The sequence below is a fragment of the Erythrolamprus reginae genome, chromosome 10 (genome assembly GCF_031021105.1).
Source record: "Erythrolamprus reginae isolate rEryReg1 chromosome 10, rEryReg1.hap1, whole genome shotgun sequence".
In the NCBI taxonomy this organism is placed as follows: domain Eukaryota; kingdom Metazoa; phylum Chordata; class Lepidosauria; order Squamata; family Dipsadidae; genus Erythrolamprus; species Erythrolamprus reginae.
In genome coordinates this window covers 1,020,208-1,041,778 of record NC_091959.1, presented here as the reverse complement: position 1 = coordinate 1,041,778, position 21,571 = coordinate 1,020,208, and the positions used below count along the sequence as shown (strand labels likewise).

General features: G+C 44.5%; 1 protein-coding gene across 3 annotated transcripts in view; it reads right to left on the bottom strand.

Annotated features, from left to right (window-relative positions):
* The window catches only part of RORA (RAR related orphan receptor A), a 69,294-nt gene extending 48,341 nt beyond the window's left edge, over positions 1–20,953 (bottom strand). For all 3 annotated transcript variants that reach the window (XM_070762176.1, XM_070762178.1, XM_070762179.1), the window contains exons 1-2: positions 20,886–20,953; positions 19,275–19,304 (exon numbers count right to left, since the gene is read on the bottom strand). In XM_070762176.1, coding sequence (XP_070618277.1) covers positions 19,275–19,304; positions 20,886–20,952 — 97 coding nt within the window. In that variant the 5' untranslated portion in view covers position 20,953. The remainder of the gene's footprint in view (positions 1–19,274; positions 19,305–20,885) is intronic.
* Positions 20,954–21,571: the final 618 nt, after the last annotated feature.

The window sequence follows — 21,571 nt, the reverse complement described above, 5'->3', positions numbered from 1 at the left end:
AGCAGAATTGCACTGGACTCCACTAGCACTCAGAGCCACAGGGATGAGCACACGTCAATGTTCTACATTATTATTATTATTATTATTATTATTATTATTATTATTATTATTATTATTATTATTAATTAGATTTGTATGCCACCCTTCTCCAAAGACTTAGCAGCCCACCTCTGCAGATGCACCAAGTTAACAGTTGGCCTGACCATCTCTCACACCCAATCTGGCCCCCTTGGGAAAGAGAGAGGAGAGGGGGCCAAGAGCATGTCAAAAGTGCCTTCTCTGTGTGGCATATTCACCGAAAAGGCCCCGAATGTTCCTGAAGGTAGAAATTCATTCTCTGGACCTTCTGTGCCCAGAACCATTTCTATTACACATTTCTAGGCTACTTTGGTGTTAAGGCACTTTGCGAGTGTGTAGGTAGGTCAAAAGGGCCTGGAGTATTCAAAAACCATTAAGCAGAGACCCTGCTCTAAAACCAGTCTCTTTTTCTTTGCATGTATCGTATCTTCCTTTGTCCATCCATCCATCCATTCATCCATCCAAGGAAGGAAGGAAGGAAGGAAGGAAGGAAGGAAGGAAGGAAGGAAGAAAGAAAGAAAAAGAGTAGCTGGGAACAACGAGCATTGGAAGGGAAGAGAGCAGATCAGGGCCCATGTGCAAGAACATCAGACAGACCGATGGCGAATGAGAATGCATGCGCCATGCAGGGATGATTTAAAGAAAAGCGATAACCACCACTAACTCTGCTATTAACTAAAAATTAATAAAAGGAGGAGAACAAACATGGGCGGCTCTCACTTAACACACAACTGCGGACGGAAGCAAAGACGGGATTCGCGCATCCTGCTGAGCATAATTGGCTTTGATTCATTTATGCAAGTGAACACACGGCGCAAGCCAGACAAAGAGCCGGTCTGAATGCGTCTTGGGCTGTTCCTGTGAACCATCCTGGCAGAGCCATTCAGAGGTATTGATTTATTTCCATTTATGTGAAGTTCTGCAGCTCGCCAAAAAAAGAAAGAGAGAGAGAGTGGTTTGGTTAGCAAGGTGATACGGAGCCCTTCCATCCATCCATCCAGGCAAAATAATCTATGTCTTATGTATCCCTGTGTTATGGAATGCTCTCTTGATTGCTATCGACATTTCTGTCAACCACACTACATGTCAATAATGGGTTTACTGCTTACATTCGCAGCCTGCGTTTACTGAATGGCATTCGTCAATGCTGTCATGCTCTGACCAGTGGCAGCTGCTTAGCTTTGGGTCCGGTGAAGGGTCCCTCTTCTCTTACAGAAGTGATGGCGATCCTTTTTTCCCTTGGGTGCCGAAGGAGCATGGGCATGTGCTATCAATCAATCAATCAAACAAACAAACAAATAAAATCATGCATGCACAAATGCCCACACCAATAATTCAATGCCTTGGGAGGGCAAAAACAGCTTTTCCTGCCCCGTGGAGGCCGGAAATGGCCTGTTTCCCAACTTCTGGTGGGCCCAGTAGGCTCATGTTTCACCCTCTCTAGGCTCCAAAGGCTTCCCTGGAGCCAGGGAGGTTGAAAACACCCTCCTCCGTCCCCCTGGAGGCTCTCTGGAAGCCCAAAACGCCCTCCCAGAGCCTCTGTGCAAGCCAAAATCAGCTGGTCGGCACACACGCGCATGTTGGAGCTGAGCTAGGGCAACGGCTTGCGTGCCAGCAGATATGGCTCCATGTGCCACCTGTGGCACCCGTGCCATAGGTTCGCCATCACTGTCTTGCAGGGTTCTCTGGAAGGATATTCAAGGGGTCAAGATGGGTGGTTGGGCGGAATGGGTGAAAGGAAGATGGAAGGGTTGCTCGGCCTTGGCTGCTTGAAGGTGAGTAGACTTCAACTTCCAACTTCATCTTCTCAGCTTCAGAGACCCTTACGTTCTCTACAGTTTTATTTCCTAATTAGAAGAATTAGAGCCTTGGTGGTGCAGTGGTTAGAGTGCAGGACTGAAAGCTCCTTCTGCTGATCACCGGCTGCCAGAAGTTTGGCAGATCGAATCTCAGTAGGCTCAAGGTTGACTCAGCCTTCCATCCTTCTGAGGTTGTTGAGGGCAATATATGCTAACTCTCTGTAAACCGCTTAGAGAGGGCTGTGAAGCACTGTGAAGCGGTATATAAGTCTAAACGCTATTGCTATTGCTAGGACCACAAGGGCCAGAGCATTGTGGTTTATTGGGATTAGGACTGGGGTTATCTGGAAGGATCTCAGTTAGGTTCCACAGAGTGGGTCTTCTCTGGGTCCCGTCAACTAAACAATGCCGCTTGGCGGGACCCAGGGGAAGAGCCTTCTCTGTGGCGGCCCCGGCCCTCTGGAACCAACTCCCCCCAGAGATTAGAATTGCCCCCACCCTCCTTGCCTTTCGTAAGCTACTTAAAACCCACCTCTGCCACCAGGCATGGGGGAACTGAGATTCCCTTTCCCCCTAGGCCGTTACAATTTTATGCATGGTATGTCTGTATGTATGTTTGGTTTTTTATATTAATGGGTTTTTTAATCATTTTTAGTATTGGATTATTACTGTACATTGTCTTATTATTGCTGTTAGCCGCCCCGAGTCTCCGGAGAGGGGCGGCATACAAATCCAATAAATAATAATAATAATAATAATAATAATAATAATAATAATCATCTCAGTTTAGGGAAATGGGCTTCCAAGCCTGTGGACGTCCAGATATTCTTAATTGCACAATCTTTGTATTGTGTTGTGGCTGGAGACCTGTTAGCTTCCATCTTCCACTAGTAGCCAAAGGTTTTCAACCCTGTGTGTCACACCGAGACTTGGTTCTCAACGGTTTCAGCTCAGTTTCACATCCCTGTCGAGGAGGCTACTCAAAGGCTTGACAGTTGTCAAACCTGAGTGAAAAATTATGACATGTTTCCTGCCGTGAAATATGAGGGTCGGGTTGAAAAGCAGGATCCAGCAAAGAGGTTTTCCACAGGGATCCAGCCAAAGAACTGGAACATTCTGTACCCGGAGCGGGATGACACCATTTAGCAAGGAACACGTAACAACACTTGGGCAATCTGTGGTCTCGGTGGCTTCTGGCTTTCGGAGGAATTGTGAGAAGGAAAATCTCGGCTCACAAAAGTGAAGAGCCCCATTAGCTGCTTGGTTGTGGAATCGGTCAATGGACCAAGAGCCATCAGTCATGAAGGTTAGACGCGGAAGGTAGATCAGATGAATGGAGAGAGATAGAATGGAGGGGAGAGAGAGAGAAACAGAGAGAGAGAAAGAGGAAGAGAAAGAGAGGAAGAGAAAGAGAGGAAGAGAGAGAGAAAGAGAGAGAGAAGGAAAGAGAGAAAGAGAGGAAGAGAATAAGAGAGAGTGAAAGAGAGAGAGAAAGAGAGAGAGAGAAATAGAAAGAGAAAGAAAAAGGGAAAGAAAGAGAAAGAGAAAGAAAGGAAGAGAACGAGAGAGAGAAAGAGAGAGAGAGAAAGAGAGAAACACAGAAAGAGAGAGAGGAAGAGAGAGAAAGAGAAACACAGAAAGAGAGAGAGGAAGAGAGAGAGAGAGAGAGAGCGCACACTCAGAACAGCCTTTCTAAATCAGATTCCCTCCAATCAGAGGTGGGTTCCTCCCAAACCGGTAGGTACCTGCAGGTGACATCACGATCATATCTCGGAACCAGTTTGGTTGGTGCCAGTCTCTGTGGATCTATGTTTATCCCAGGCATGTTTACATTCAGTGACTATGGATTCTTCCTTCCTTCCTTCCTTCCTTCTTCCCTTCCCTTCTTTCCTTCCTTCTCTTTCTTTCCTTCTTTCCTTCCTTCCTCATTCATAGGAACATAGAACCATAGAACCATAGAAGATTGATGGCAGAAAAGGACCTCCTGGTCCATCTGGTCTGCCCTTCTACTATTTCCTATATTTTATCTTAGGATGGATCTATGTTTATCCCAGGCATGTTTACATTCAGTTACTGTGGATTTACCTACCACGTCCGCTGGAAGTTTGTTCCAAGGATCTACTACTCTTTCAGTGAAATAATATTTTCTCATGTTGCTTTTGATCTTCCCCCCAACTAACTTCAGATTGTGTCCCCTTGTTCTTGTGTTCACTTTCCTATGAAAAACACTTCCCTCCTGAACCTTATTTAACCCTTTAACATATTTAAATGTTTCCATCATGTCCCCCCTTTTCCTTCTGTCCTCCAGACTCTACAGATTGAGTTCATGGAGTCTTTCCTGATACGTTTTATGCTTGAGACCTTCCACCATTTTTGTCGCCTGTCTTTGGACCCATTCAATGTTATCAATATCTTTTTGTCGATGAATAAAACTGAGAATAAAAGACACGCCTTGCGCTGCTGAGCCGAGCCTGGGAACCTGTTATGTAAGTGAAGAAAGAGAGTGGGTGAAGCTGCCTGGAAGGGTGTGTTTTGTGTGTGTGCGTGTGTGTGTGTGTTGCCAACCTCCAGAATGACTTCAAATTAAGTGGGTGGGGCTGTGCAATTAAGACTGGCATGCATCAGAGCCATAAATATGCCTGTTGCACATGAGGACAGATGCTCAGGGTAGGCAAAGGCTAAACAGGACATCAAAACAGAGGGACCTATTTGCACATCGTAGACAAAACAAAGGCCTAGGAAGCTCATGGGGTGGCCGTTCCTGGGAGCCCCACTTCAGGTCCCCTCGGCCGACCGAATAGCCCTCCAAAAGGAAAATAGCCCTTAGGAGTCTTCTGCAAATGTCTCCTGATGGGAGCAGAGATTGAATTCTTCCCTCAAAGCGGCTGGGCCCTGTTGTGGTTCAGCCTGAGGCTGCTCAGGGACCGGCTGTGTCTCTGCTGGCTCCATGCCCAGAGGAGGATGACAGCGAAGAGGAGGGGGCTGAACAGTCGGACGGGGGAGAGGAAAATCAGGAATGGGACGAAGGAGAACAGCATGAGAGCCCCGGGGGGGGGGGCTCTCCCCAGCCAGTAGTTTGGAGTCCTTAGGTGATGACGCTCAAGCCGTCATTGACATGCGACAGAGACGTTCAGATCAAAGAAAGGAGCAATTAAAGAAGTATTATCAGCACTGAATTAGGAACAGCTGGGTTTGGGTGTGGTCCTCCTTAGCAGGGTTTAAAAGGCAGGCAAGCCCTTGAAGCCATGAGGAGTGTTATCAGTTTGGAGTTGCGTTATCCTGTCTTGTTTCTCGGTGTCTCTGTTCCTGGCTTGTGGCCCAGCAGCTTTGGAAGACCCGTGGGAGGTGTAGGTCTGCTATCTACAGCCTCCTATTGGCAGCAAGAATCCTGTATTGCTGCATGGACTTTTGTCTTCGTGGATATATCTGAAGATACAGCATTTTCCTGTTTGTAAGGACATTTTCTGTTACCTGTGTTTTTCTTGAATTTTATAAAACTGCCTTTGCCTTTTACCAGTGTGTCTGGCTTCTCTTTTTGGGTTGGTATTGGCTTCTGGAGTGACCCAGACAGAACAGGCCCAAGGACGAGCTCCTACTGAACACAACCATCTTGAGCCCTGGGCCATTTTGAAGAGCAACCAAGGGCCGGGATTAGAGTCCTTCGATATATATCTTTAAAATGATGCCACGTTAGCTCAAACGAAGCAAAACCTCCGTCTCATTAAAGCAGCTGCCTTGCCAAAGAAGGGAGAGGAAGCCATTGCTAGGATCACCTCTGCCCAATTTTGGAAAGATTCCAGAACACCCCCCCCCCCAGAAAGCACAATAATTAGCAAAATTTATGAATGTGCTGAGATGGGTAGGCTAACAATGGACTTGCAAAGCCAGAAAGACTCAGAGTATGTTGAAATATGGAAGAGATGGGACCATTGGGTCGAGCATAGACAAACAAAAGTAAAAATAAAGAGTTAAAATAGAAGCATGACATGTAAACATATCTATAGAAATGTATAAGTATTTTAGCTATTGTAATAATATAATATCTGTACAATATGTCCAAATATATAAAAAGTGAGGAGGTAGCTCAAAAAGAAGATGCAACGATGGAACAATGCAGAATCAATTATTGTATTTATTGTATTATTGTATTATTGCTTTTGCAAAGGAGACTGAAAAATAATACACTCTATTGATAATGATGATAATGATGATGATGATGATGATGATAATAATAATAATAATAATAATAATAATAATAATAATAGAAGAAGAAGCCATTGAAGAGGACTGCTTTTCCATTGGGCTCCAAGGCTTCTCTTGCTAAAGTCACGACACTCTTAGAGCAGGGATCTCCAACCTTGGCAACCTTTAAGACTGGTGGACTTCAATTCCCAGAATCCCCCAGCCAGCCATCTCCCAAAGGACGAAAGAATTCTGGGAGTTGAAGTCCAGAAGTCTGAAAAGTTGCCAAGGTTGGAGGCTCCTTCCGAAGGGGGACCTGCCTTGACCTGCCAAGGGTCTCCTTCTAGGTCAGTGTTTCCCAACCGTGGCAATTTGAAGATACTTGGACTTCAACTTGAATTCTGGGAGTTGAAGTCCAAATATCTTCAAGTTGCCAAGGTTGGGAAACGCTGTTCTAGGTGATCAAGAGCATCTCTTATGAATGGCCAACCTGGGCCGAGAAAAGAGGCAGGAACACGGCAACAGGGGGACAAGTAGAAGCCCCAGGAAATCCTCCGTACCATCTGCGTCATGTTGAACTCTCTTGTTCAGAGATGAGAAATTGTGCAAAAAAATAACTTGTTGACGCTGAACTTGTCTGGTGTCCTTGTGCACCCGCTGTTTTCGCGAGCAACGCCTTCCCAGCCTCCTCGGCAGATCGGAAAGCCACTTCCTTTGGGCTCCTGACTTTGCGGAGGCTGAGATGCCAGGCGATGCCTGCCTGTGGGTGGCCCCCAAATGCAGGGGTGAAATGCAGCAGGAGAAGGGCTGGTCCTTGCCCACACAGGGTGGGAAGCCAAGGGGACGTTTCTGGCCCACCCTCCCCAGCAGGACCCCCACAGTGGCAGTCTTCGGGGCAGAGGAACCCAAGGCAGAAACAACACTTTGTGTTTTATACACACAGAGAGAGGGAGGGAGGGAGGGAGGAAGAGACCGAGCCTTCTTGATGTGTGTGGTTTCCTTTGACAATCAAAGAGACGGCCTGACTGCCAAACAATAGATGTAAAGATATATGCATTTTTTAAACAGAAAGAATCACTACTTCTTCACCAATTCCAGGCAGATTTAACTATGTTTAATTGAAAAGCCAGCTCCAACAGCTTTCCTGCCAGGCAGAAAATGATAGACCAGAGAAGAAGGGGAAGGGGAAAGGGTAGAAGAAGGGGAAGAAGAAGGGGCAGGGGAAAAAGAGGAAGAGGAGAAGTTGGAGGGGAGAAGAAAGAGAAGAAGGCGAAAGAAGAAGAAGAAGAAGAAGAAGAAGAAGAAGAAGAAGAAGAAGAAGAAGAAGAAGAAGAATTGCAATCATTTCTTGCACCCAAATTCCAGCTGACGTCCATCAAAAGGCAGATGTTTCCTTCTCCTTATCTTTCAGGTGGGCTCTAAATGCAGGTGTTTCCCCCCAAGAACAAGATGCTTTTGGCCAAGAGATAAAATCAGAAATGATTCTGGTGTCCTATTCATATTATAATCCATGATGAAATAACCAAGGTGAAGTGTTTCTTTTTTTAAAAAAATTACTTGTTGATAAGTTTTTAATTGTTGGGTTGAGATGCTTGTAGAGGTGTTTTTGGGCATCTTAGAAAGCCCTTTGTGAGAAAATGTTTCCACTGGCGTTGTGGTCTTCTAGACCAAATCCATGAAGAAGGGGGACATCCATCTCCACGTTTAGCCGTAGCCCTGGGAACTGATGCCAGAACTTTTCCACAGACGAAGAAAAACACACTCCAGCCCTTGTTCCAGGTGCCCGGCTGCGTCCCGATAGCCTCCAACCTGCACCAGGTTTTCCTTCTGCGGTCTCAGATGGTGAGACAGAGAAAAATGCTGTGGCTATTTAAGTTTCCCCTTTAAACCAAGAGAGGAGGGGAAAAACCCTGAAAATTCCAGCCTTATGTGCAGCTATGCTTCATGCAGCCAGCATGAGTAAGTCGGTGCATGTTTACCAAGCGCCTCTTGCCAAGTTTACATAAGCGAGTGCATCTATTTTGGGGAGGGCATCGCCAGAGGAGGGTGTGCCCAGCGCCGGAATCCAATCCTGACATGGTGGCTTCTCTTCTGGAGCTGAGTTTCCATAGTCTTGTATTTCGCTCGCGGGACTCTCTGTCTGGGGCTTCTTGGTGCGGTGACTGGCGGGAGGTTTATGTCTCCCTCTGAATGCCAGCTCCCCAAAGGGTTCTCCCCCTGCTCCACCCCACCCCAGTAGCCGGGTTCTGAAGCCAGCAAATGTCCCGGAATCCAGACGAAAGGGACTAGAAGCTCTTCCAGGCAATTTCCAAATGTGCAGAAACGAACATTTGGAGAGAGAGCGAAAGTCTGAGCAACTTTAAAGAGGGTCTGTAAGAAAAAGCCAGAGGAAAAAGGGGGGCAGATGGGGCAAAATGCAGCGGCAAAGGCAATAATAATTTGTATGCTGCCCCGAGTCTGCAGAGAGGGGCAGCATACAAATCCAATAAATTAATAATAATAATAATAATAATAATAATAATAATAATAATAATAATAATAATAATAATAATGGGTGTACCAAGGCAGGCCCGAATCACTCCAAAACTATGTGAGCTGAACTGGTTACCAGTTGGTCTCTGGACACAATTCAAAGTGTTGATCAGTGGAACTGCCTGCCTCCAGAAGTTGTGAATGCCCCAACACTGGAGGATTTTAAGCAGATGTCGGTTAACCATTTGTCTGAAGTAGTGTAGGGTTTCCTGCCTAAGCACCGGGTTGGACTAGAAGACCTCTGAGGCCCCTTCCAACTCTGTTGTTGTTGTTGTTGTTGTTGTTATTATTATTGTTATTATTATGTTGGTTATCACCTTTAAAGCCCTAAATGGCTCAGTCCCTGATTATTTATGGGACCGCCTCCTGCCTTATACCTTGCTGTGACTAGTAAGGGCCCACAGGGTTGGCCTTCTCCAGGTACCATCCACCAAATAGAGTCAGCTGGCGGGACTTCGGGGAAGGGCCTTCTCTGTGGTGGCTCCAACCCTTTGGAACCAGCTGCCTCCAGTGATCCGTACTATCTCTACCCTACCAGTCTTTTGGAAAGCCATTAAGACCTGGTTTTTCTGGCAGGCCACCCCAAGTCTACGGAGAGGTGTGGCATACAAATCTAATAAATAATAATAATAAATAATACTAGGAATGACTGTGTGTATGTCTGTTCTTAGTTTTTTTATGTATTTTATGTCATTTATTATTGTTATATTTCTTATTGTTTGCCACCCTGAGTCCTGTTGAAGTGGGCGGCATATAAACAGCAAGTAAGTAAGTGGATGGATGGATGGATAGATGATGAATAAATACAAATTTAATAAATAAAAATAAACAAATAAAATGGGTGTAGGTTTCATAGAAAAGGAGCCCGATGTAGTTTCATCTGATGCTCCCACCACTCTCTGCTTATGAATAATGATGATGATGATAACAACAACAACAACAACAGAGTTGGAAGGGACCTTGGAGGTCTTCTAGTCCAACCCACTGCTTAGGCAGGAAACCCTGCACAACTTCAGACAGATGGTTATCCAACATCTGCTTAAAAACCTCCAGTGTTGGGCCATTGACAACTTCTGGAGGCAACTTCTGCTCCAAGCTGTGATGGGAGAGGCTGTTTTCCAGGGAGGGGTGGATCGGGCCCTTCGGTTAGCCTAGGGTTCAGCAGATGGTGCCAACTAAGGCAGATTGACCTGAAATATGTGGTGGGGAAATAAGCTTCATAGAATTATTATTTTGCTCCATCTGGATTGCCCAGCAGTGCCCCGTCCTGAATCAGAATCTAATATCTAACATGAGAAAATATTATTTGACTGAAAGAGGAGTAGATGCTTGGAACAAACTCCCAGCAGACGTGGTTGGTCAATCCACAGTCACTGAATGTAAACATGCCTGGGATAAACACAGATCCATCCTAAGATAAAATACAAGAAATAGTATAAGGGCAGACGAGATGGACCAGGAGGTCTTTTTCTGCCTTCAATCTTCTAGGTTTCTATGTTTTTAATATGAGTCTCAGTCTGGATCACTGAATAAATGTCCCACGGGGTCCAGCTTGGGGATTTGAATACTACTGATCGATCTGACCACCTGTCACTGTCTTTGCCAAGAGAGAAGCAGTGGACAATTCAGCACCTGGGTCCAAATCCTTTTCCCCGGGGTGACCATCGGCTGGACTCAAATCTTGCAGGTAGAAAGAAGAGCCATGGGAAGCCGCCTTGTGTGTAGGCTCAAGGCCCGGGAATAAATCATCGTTGCTGGTGCTTTGCATTCTCTGTTCTGGTTTTGCTAGTTTATATAATGTGTGAGGCACAAAGGGAGGCCCATCCTAAACCACTGGAAAGCGTGTTCAGCAACTCTCCAGATGCCCACACACCCCCATGCATTCCTATGGACTAGCGCCTGGTGGAAGGTCTATTAAAATGACCTTGGGTCTTACAACAGGTCTCTTCATCTGATTAATGGCTCTCCCTGTTTCTCCCTAATTTTGGGTTGGCTTTAGCTCTGTAGAAGATCAAATAGGAATCTCTCCACTTAGCCCCTTTGAATAAATCATTTGGCCAAAGCAATATCCTACACTGCCCAAAGCATTCTGGCCATATTGCATCATTGTATTATTTTATTGTTGTAAGCCGCCCTGTGTCCTATATAAGTCAGTTAAACTCAACTAAACTCAACTAAACTCAACTATTTCTTCTTTGCTTATTTGACCCCTGTGACAATCATTAAGTGTTGTACCACATGATTCTTGACAAATGTGTCTTTTCTTTTATGTCCACTGAGAGCATCTGCACCAAAGACAAATTCCTTGTGTGTCCAATCACACTTGGCCAATAAAATTCTATTCTATTCTATTCTAATCTCAGCTAAACTAAGCTAAACTAAGCTAAGCTAAGCTAAGATAAGATAAGATAAGATAACCTAAGATAACCTAAGATAACCTAAGCTAAACTAAACTAAGCTAAGCTAAGATAAGCTAAGATAAGATAAGATAAGATAAGCTAAGCTAAGATAAGCTAAGATAAGATAAGATAACCTAAGATAAGATAAGTTAACCTAAGCTAAGCTAAACTAAGCTAACCAAACCAAACCAATTTAAATTCTGCAAAGTAATAAAAAAATCACCAGTTGCCCCCCAAAATTGATGGATCACCCCCTCCCAAAAAAGGCTAGAGAAAAATGAGGTCACCCGAGTTAAGAGATGAAAAGGCTCCGAGACTTTCTTACGTGGGTGGTTTGCCAGCGTCACCCTAAATTGCGAGCGGTGAGGATCTGCCCTGGAGGCCATTCCTGGTGAGGAAAGGAATGGAGGCAATGCCGAGGATGGAAAGCAGCCACTCTGACGGGCTAAACAGGCGAGTCCGGGCTCTGGGGAGGTCTGCTCCCAACCATCTCCTCGGTTGGCATCTGGGATAATTGAATACAAGTCTGGCCGGTATCTGGAGAAGGGACCAAACCTGGGGCAAAGGACAGCTGAGGTTGGCAGGCCAGCCCTTCAAAGGAAGATGCAGCAACTGGTGGCTTTGGCATTTAGAAGATGGGAGGAAAGTCCAAGAAAGTTGTGAACTCCAACACTCTGGACATTTTTAAGAGAAGATTGAACTGCCACTTGACTGGCGTACTATAGGGTTCCTGCTTGGGCAGGGGGTTGAACTCGATGGCCTTCGTGGTCCCTTTCAACTCTAACAATAAATAAATAAAGGATGACCAAAACCCAGCTTTAATTATACATATGGTGACTGCTGCCAGAATTGTATATGCACAAAATTGGAAGCTGAACAGAATACCGACAGGAAGAGAAGTAGCAAGGAAGATGACGGATTGTGCAGAGATGAATAGACTTACAATGAAAATTAAAGATAAAGAAGACGTGGCATTTTATAAAATTTGGGGGAAATTTTGTGAATGGGTTGAAAATAAAAATAGATGAAATAATTAATATAAACCCAATGTAAAAGTAATAAAATTGAGAAGTATGATTGATGGGACCTGGTTGACAAAAAGAGAAAGGGAGATCGCATTAAATAATCACGTGTCTTAAATAGAATTTAAGACAAGAACAGGGTTGTTGGAATGGTAACATTACATTTTTAGATTAAAAGTAGTTATTGAAGTTACATCTCAGCCTTTTTATATATTTTTTATTATTATAAGCTTTCTTTTTTTTCTTTTCTCTTTTAGACGGAGGGAGAAGTTATTGATGAATCGAAATAGGATTTTGGATATTTTATTATTATTTTTATATATAAGAGATTTCATGTTTATAATATTGTTGGACATTGATGGTATAGGTGTTGTCATGTAGGTATGTTTTCAATTTGGAGAAAAAAAACTTATATAAAGAAGAAAGAAAGAAAAAAAGAACCAGCTTCCGAGAGCCCCCTGCCTTGTCTCTGGGGCACTGAAGACATCTGGGGTGGGAGGGGGGCTCCCCCAGGGGATCCTGAAGCCCAGATCTTCCAAGGTGGATCCAGACCTTCTGGAGAGCCACTCTGATCCTTTCTGAAGCTGCTGGTGTTGCTCTTCTCCTCCGCTGAGCAGACCCCATTCGGGGCACCTCAATCTGAAAGTGACAAATCTTCTCCTGGGCTTTGTGTAACAATAAACATCCAGTGACACCCCAAGGGCTGGGATTTTTATGGACCATTAAACTTGTCACTTGGTAGACGGCTGTCATTAACTACAGTTTCTGCAGCCAGGAGAGGAAGAACCACTTCCCAAAGAGCTCTCAAAGGGGGGTGGCGGTGGTTAAAGCTTCAAGGCCCATCCAGGGACCCCACTGTGGGGTTTAAAAAAAATATGTGCTGACAATATGATGTGTGAAATTGATACATGTGCGTTTGTATGCACCATACACATTGTCATAGAATAGAATAGAATAGAATAGAATAGAATAGAATAGGTCACCCTGAATACTGTGCCCAGTTCTGGAGACCTCACCTACAAAAAGATATTGATAAAACTGAACGGGTCCAAAGAAGGGCTACAAAAATGGTGGAAGGTCTTAAGTATGAAACGTATCAGGAAAGACTTCATGAACTCCATCTGTAGAGTCTGGAGGACAGAAGGGAAAGGTGGGGGGGACATGATCGAAACATTTAAATATGTTAAGGAGTTAGATAAGGTCCAGGAGGGAAGTGTTTTTAATAGGAAAGGGAACCCAAGAACAAGGGGGCACAATCTGAGGTTAGTTAGGGAAAGATCAGAAGCAACGTGAGAAAATATTATTTGACTGAAAGAGTAGTAGATGCTTGGAACAAACTTCCAGCAGACTTGGTTGGTCAATCCATAGTCACTGAATTGAAACATGCCTGGGATAACCATAGATCCACCCTGAGATAAAATACAGGAAATAGTATAAGGCAGACAAGATGGACCAGGAGGTCTTTTTCTGCCGTCAATCTTCTACGTTTCTATGATAAGGATGCCGGGATTCCTGAGTGACAAATAGCCCTTTGTTCTTGCATAAACGAAAGGAGATGACCAAGGCAGCTCTTAACAGGGTCAGAAAGGCCCCCAATAGAAGAAAAACCATTTGCACCAAAGACAAATTCTTTGGGTATCCAACCACACTTGGCCAATAAAAGAATTCTATTCTATTCTATTCTATTTGGGGGGCTCGTTTCAGGCCACTCTTCCTTCCTGGAGCTCTCCCTATAAAACCCAATGATGGTTTGAGGTCAGTGGCTCAAATGGAAATTCCCTGCATTGGCTTTACATAATTCCCACTCCTGGAGAAGCTGCTTGGAGTGGTTAATCCATTCATCCATTAACCTTGTTTGCACAATGAGTTTTTAAAAAAACCAACAGGCGATGAGGCCCCACGAACAAGGAAGAAGACGGCTGCTGCCAATACATCCATCACCTCCCCCAAATTACCATTTCCAATTTCAAGAGTCTCTTGCAAGAGAGTCCAAACTAGGTTTCGAATGCAGCAAGACGGAAAGTAGTTAAGATCTGGGACAGGAAATCTATCTCCTTGTTCCGGGGAAAGTTTCTGGCGTCTCTTCCACTGACAGATCTAGTTTGATAAGGGAAGCATTAAGAGATAAAGAAATGACTTTTCCCAAGAGCTGCCAAAAGGAAAGAGACGGTGGTCACCAGAATCAAGCCACTCCATCTTGAAGGCATCTCAGCGCTTCCTCGTCCACTGACAGGCGGCCTCCTTTGTCAGACAGAGAGAGGGGGGATTGAGACCTTACAGATTAAGGACAAAAACCCTACTTCTCACCAACCCTCTCTCTCAGCTCAGAGGCAGAACCAGTTTCATTCCTTCAAGCTCCCCAAGAGAGAACCGTGGTCCTGAACAAGCCATGCAGAATCCAAGAAATGCTAAGAGAGAGTTCGCTCCACTGGTCGAAGAGAGGTTGACCTGTCCAAAATCCTAGCTCTGTCCAACTGCCTAACACAGTGCTTCTCAAATAGTGGGGCAGGCCCCCGGGGGCGTGCAGAGTGATGCCAGGGGGGGCATGCCGTTGGGGAATGTGGTTTGGGGTTTTTTTGCAGCAGGGAGTAGAGGAGTTTTGCACCGAACAAAAGCACACAGCCCAGAGCAGGAGACACGAAGTGCAGGTGACAAACCCTTAAGAGACACCGTGGAAAAATATTGAACAGGGATGAAAAGAAAGGAGGAGAGAGACGGAGATAATGAGACAAACGGAAGTCTCCCGAAAGCTAAGAGAAGGAAATATGATGAAGTGTATGTAGCGCTTGGCTTCACTGTGACTATGGTGGGAGACGAAGAAGGACCGAGATGTTGACTGTTTTAAAAAATGTTGGCAGCAGACAAAAGCAAGAAGCCAAAGAAATTAAGACATCGCTTAATATTGCAAACAATCGTCCTGGCGGAGAGTATGGGGGGGCATGGAACATTTACTTCTTCCTAGGGAGGGGCATAACAGAAAATAATTGAGAAGCACTTGGCACGTGGTTTTTCAACCACGCTAACTTGAAGATGGGTAGACTTCCATTCTCAGAGTTCTGGGAGTTGAAGTCCACACATCTTAAGACACACACTGGTCTAGAGGAGTGATCCGCTCATTTCCATTCTAGGTCTTCAGTACAGGATATAAAATCTTACGGTCGGAAGGAAGCCTGCCCCGGACCGACGGCCCCAGGCCAAGGGTTGTTTATGTTTAGTCATGGAGCATCCATGACTCCAGGAAGTAAGCCGTTGAACCCAATATTTCTCTTTTTAAAAATTATTTTTTTAAAAATATAAACACACACACAACATAAAATAGGTGCTCTGTGAGTAGTGCCCACCACCAGACAAACATTTACACCCCACCACCAGATCGGGGCTGTTTCTTGTATATACTATTTTAACTCAAGAGCAAAATATCTGTTTACATATTATAAAGTGACGATATATGATGAGTGTTCTGGTCTCTGTCTAAGGCCACTGATAATTGGAATAAAGGGTTGCTAAATGCATATATTTGTAAAACACCACATCATCTTTATTCTTCTTTCCTTTGTTCCACACTGAATCATCTCAGCATGCAGCGCTAATCTCTTAAACGGTATGCAAGGCAACATCAAAATCATTAAAACATTCCACAAGTCATTCTAAGATATAAATCCAATAAATAAAATAAAAATAAAATAAATTTATGGCTAGTCAGAGTTAGCCCAGAGTCATAAAAACTGCAATTAAAAGCACACAAGGCATAGCTTACATTCGGAGCTGCTTGAAAAAACCTCCATATTTCTTAACGGCAGATTGATGACTCAACCCTTCTCTTCCGCTGACAAACGGACGTGATGAATTAATTACTTAATTAATTAACTCGTTCCTCTCCTTAATATTTCTTCCCTGACACTTGCTCTCTTCGCCTCTGCGAGGGCCTGAAATAAGGATTTACCCATCTAGCATCTGCTTCTCCTTCACTTGAGTCTGAACCCATAGAAACGTCCTGTGGTTGGTCTCCTACTTCTTCTTCTGCCTCTAAATCAGGCCCTGCCACTCATTCATAGCCACTTTCTGAATCAGAATCTGAAAAATCCCCAAACTGAACAGGAGGAGACACAACACCACGCTACAAGGAATAAATTGAACCCAATATTTCTCAACCTCAGCAAACTTGAAGTTGGGTGGAGTTCATTTCCCAGAATTCCCCGAGCCGATGATGGAGATGAACGATGGGTTTGAAGTCCACCCGTCTTCAAGTTGGCAAGGTTGAGAAACACGGGTCCAACCTCTCCTCCACCCATCGATCATCAAGGCCCGTCTCCCATCGGAGCTGGAAAGGAGAACCTTCCTTGTCAGTCAGAGAGAATATCAACCTGATGGATGGGCAACTACCGTACGGAAAACAAATGGCCCCGTCTCTCCGTTAATGGCTGCTTGAGGAATTTGGAGGGTTCCAAGCAGCTGGTGGGGAACAGGTGTTCCTGCCCTCCCATTGGGGAGGGGGGGGGTAGAGAGAAGAATCAATCGTCATCTAGCAGTGGGTTAAAAGAAAGAAAGGAAGTTTAAACCAAAGAAAAGAAAAAGCGAGCCGAGGAGGACGCGTTGCCTGAGCAGGGCCAAGAGTGCTTCAAGGACAAAGCAGGGGCTTGCTGCTATTTGAGGCAACTTCATTATAAAATCATTTTTAATAAGCCACCGGAGCCACGAGAGGGAGAGCTCTTGCAGGGAAGGCCCCCGAGGGACCCCCGGGCTGCCCGGCTAGGCTATTAGGCAGAAACACACCAGGGACCACCAGCGCTGTCTCTGGCCTCGGGGGACAGGATTCAGCCTCCCCCTTTTCCCTGGGGGCCTCGGGTGCCAACAGCAGCCCCCACCCCGAAAGAGTTATTTGGGGAAGTTCACAGTTCGGGAGGGAAGTCTCTCCCCCCTCTCCCTCTCCCCCATGTGTGTGTGTGTGTGTGTGTGTGTGTGAATCCAAATGCACCTTGACTTCACACTCCGATGGCAAAATGGGAGCTGGGCGTTGTTATCTGCCTAGGAAGGGGTTGTAGGTCTTCCTTGGGAAATTTCTTATTTTTTTTATTGAAGAAAGAACACCACCACAATATACACAGCTCCAAAAAATAAAGGGAATCCTTAAACAACACAATATAACTCCAAGTCAATCCAACTTCTGTGAAATCAAACTGTCCACTTAGGAAGAAACACTGATCGACAATCAATTTCAGATGTTGTCAGCAGCACATTCCACTTTGTACAGAACAAAGCATTCCATGAGGATATTTCATTCATTCAGATCTAGGACGTGTCCCTTTATTTTTTTGAGCAGTATATATGGGTGTCTACAAGTACAAATCACAAAAGAGAAATTTGAGCACGGGGGATATAAAAACAAGTACAAATATATAGTTTTTGCATTGAACCTCCATCATAATAAGTAGTTGATGTCTTAATTGAATAGAAAGGAGAGAACAGTACAACACATTAATAAAAGAAAAAAGAAAAAGTAAAGAAGGAGAACTAAAGGAGAGAAGAGGAAAGAGAAGAAGAAGAAGAAAAGAGAAAGAAAAGAAAAAGAGAAGGAAACTGCACATATATACACCCAGTTGAAAGTTCACATCCCTTGTCCCACCCCCCACAAACTTGTCACATTGCCCACTCAGATTGTACCAGCGTGGCCAGTCCTCCCTCCACTTCCACCCAGGTGGGTAGGCATAGGCTGGCCTTGAACCCCTTGAAAGGATGCTTTGTGCCTGCATCATGAAAATCCCCCCTCCCAAGTTCCCATTAACATCAGGCCTTCTAGAGATAGTGTGGCGAGCCGTTCAGTTATCAGCAATTTCTGCACCGGCTCGACACTTGGGTTGGAGGGGGCTGTGTCCATGGGAAGCAAGGAAAGACCCCCCCCCATTTTGATAACCCTGCAAAGATAGAACGCCAGGGTGGAGGGGGGGGGAAGCCCAAAAGAAAATCTCCCTTTAACTTTATTCGCACCCTCAGAAGCCTGAACTTGCCCTCGTGTTTCCAAGCTTCTCTGTGGAATAATCATGAGGACTAGAAGATTATTTAAGGATGTTCGTGCTTCCTGCAGTGAAGAGCAAGCGTCACCTGGTTTCTAAAAGCAAACTCACTTTAGAAGAATAAAGCAATCGACTGAAAAAGCCTTCGGGCAGGGGAAAGATGAAGTTGCAGCAGATACGAACAATGGAATACAATTCCAGAAGCCAAGGATTTTTTTAAAAAAAAAATATTTAAAAAAAAATCACTTTCCCTCCCTTGGGAAAGCATTTATCCAGCCTGACTCAGTTGCTAACTAGCTGTTTCGAGTCCTTAAATCTCCTGGCCTTTGCGTTCCACTCCCACCAGTCAAGACAAAATTCTGTTTAAAATCAGAACTGCAGAAAAAGCAATTGCTGCCAACCTGCCTTCCATTGAGGACCTGTATACTGCACGAGTCAAAAAGAGGGCGGTGAAAATATTTACTGACCCCTCACATCCTGGACACAAACTGTTTCAACTCCCACTCTCAAAACGTCGCTACAGAGCACTGCACACCAAGACAACTAGACACAAGAACAGTTTTTTTCTGAACGCCATCACTCTGCTAAACAAAGAATTCCCTCAACACTGTCAGACTTTCTACTAAATCTGCACTTCTATTCTACTAGTTTTTCTCATCATTCCTATCACCCATTTCCTCCCATGTTGACTGTATGACTGTAACTTGATCCTTATATCCTAAGATTTTTATTAATATTGCTTCTTCATTGCTTATTTGACCCCTATGACAATCATTAAGTGTCGTACCACATGATTCTTGACAAATGTATATTTTATTTTATGTACGCTGAGAGCATCTGCACCAAGACAAATTCCTTGTGTGTCCAATCACACTTGGCCAGTAAAATTCTATTCTATTCTATTCTAAAATAAGATTGCCCAGATTGGAACTTCATCTTGCTCAAAAGTGGGGCTGTCCCACGAAAAGCGGGACGTCTGGTGGCCTGAGTTTAAGAGAGACTACTTCAAGAAGAAGACTCCATCACCAAGGCCTGAATCTGCCCTCACCTCGCCCTTTCCTATTTTTTTCCAAGCTTGGGATCCCCTGTGTGGCACCATCGGTTTTACAACCACCCTTCCTTCCCCTGTTCGGCCTCCCCTCCATTGGTTGATTTGGGGAGGGGGTGTCTCAACTCAAGGCAGCCAACTTCATTAGATGTCCCCCTCCCCGGCAAAGTCAATAGGATGAGGAGAAGGAGAGGCTTACTCACATGTGTGTGTCTTCTTCGCTACGGAGATGCCTAGGAGGAAGAGAAAAGGAACCGGTTTATTTATGGTTTTATTTCGACTTCTATGCCGCCCAGTCCCACTGTGATAACTTTTTTAGCAAAGCAACGCGAGACCCTCTCGTTAGCCTTAAAGAAGGTAGTCACAGCCGAGGATAAATTCAGTGGCACCTGGAAAAGGAACGCAACCACAAATCTAGGAGGTCAGAAAGTGTGTTGGATGCAGTGCGAGCCCTCCTGACTTTTTAGCCTGTCATCAAGCAACTGAAAAGCTTTGATAGAGAGAATCCTGGTTGGGCTACAAGCTACAAATCTTTCTTTCTTTTTTCCCTTGGGGAGTCAGCCTCCCCCCACACACCCATCTGGTTGCACTAACGCAAAGAGGCTTCATTCAGAAGGGACGAATGGATCCACAGCAATAGGGGAAAGTGTTGGTTATGACCTATAAAGCCCTTCATGGCATCGGACCAGAATATCTCCGGGACCGTCTTCTGCCGCACGAATCCCAGTGACCGGTTAGGTCCCACAAAGTTCGCCTTCTCCGGGTCCCGTCAATTAAACAATGTCGTTTGGCGGGACCCAGGAGAAGAGCCTTCTCTGTGGCGGCCCCTACCTTCTGGAACTAAATCCCCCAGATATCAGAGTTGCCCCCACCCTCCTTGCCTTTCGTAAGCTCCTTAAAAGCCACCTTTGTCATCAGGCATAGGGGAATTGAGATATTCCCTTCCCCCTAGGCTTATAAAATTTATGCATGGTATGTCTGTATGTATGATACGTTTCATAAATTGGGGTGTTTTTTTTACATTACTTTTAATATTAGATTTGTTCATATTGTCTTTTTGCTGCTGTTAGCCACCCTGAGTCTACGGAAAGGAGCGGCATACAAATCTAATAAATAAATAAAATAAATAAATAAATTACAATCCATTCGCTACAAGTTGCAGCCCAGGCTCATTCAAAGCAAATAACCAGAGTGAAAACAAAGCCAGGCTTGATGACCTGGGTGGCTACGGAGTCCACTCCACGTATGGAAGACAACATAAGTTTAAGGGTTTTCATATTCGTCTTAATGTCAGGTGGATGCATTTAAGCCAAAGGCAATGATGGCGTAGCAGTAAATATTACAAACGAAGAAGTACAGGGTAGCACAAATGATAACACAATTTTTGTTGTGAGGGGGTTGAGTGGCACAGAAATATAAATAAATAAGTAAATAAATAAGCAAGTAGGTATGTAAGTAAATAAATAACATTTATGTCGTAACAATACAGCTGTATTAACATTAAAAAACAATACATCTGTAATATATGTGAGCATATAAGAGAGAGGTTTCTTTCAAAGTTAGAAACCGATTCTTTGAATTTTGAAAAACCAATTACATAACGTCCATTTTTTAAAAGCAAGTAAGGGAACTCGGCACATCAGCTTCCAAAAGGGAGTCCCAGCCAATTCCCAATACAAATTCATTTTCCATCCAGGAGAAGGGACAATGGGCCAATTTTTTTTACATCAAGTCCTTCAAATCCACCCATAAATCCTCTTTAGATTTCTCCTTGTGGTTTCCTTCTTGGGCAGAAAGCTAGAAAAAAAACCCACCAGTGTGGATGCAGGAATCGCTGCTGGGTGGGTTAGTCCTACAGAAGCCCCTTCCAAGGACCCTCATCGGAGAGGCATGGTTCCAGCCAGTCTCCCAAAGGAGTTTTGTTTTGAATTAAGGGGAGACTCCCAGGAGTTGAAAACGGGAAAGGCAGGCAGCCGATGGAGAAAAGCTACAAGGCCCCACCCAACCGCCAGCCTTACCTTTCATAAGCTACCCTGCTGTTCTGTTCGGGTCGTATGCGACCCGAAGCCAAGTTTGAGTCCCTGTAAAAAATTTTCCCTGCATATCTGAAACTTGAAATTTCATGCTGGTTCATCATTTCAGGGGTTCTCTCTATGAGAATTTTTTTGGGGGGGTGGGGGGCTTAGTTTTTGCTGGGCAAAAAAAGTTACAAATCTTATGTTCCTGGGTCACCCTGACCCGGACCGAAAACTCTTCATTTGCAGTGCTTATGTTTGGTCTTTTTGAAAGCTTTTTTCACTTGGAAAGTAGTCTGAACATTTCTGCACACAATGATATGAAAATTGAAATGAAAAAAGTAAATCTTATTGGTTTATTTTGCGGATATAATGCACGCCCCCCCCGTTTTTGTGAAAAAATTTTCAATTTATGGATAGTTTTGCTTGCAAAATGCATTCTATTTTACTGAAGTTGGTGTGGGATTGGTAGCTTGAACATTTCT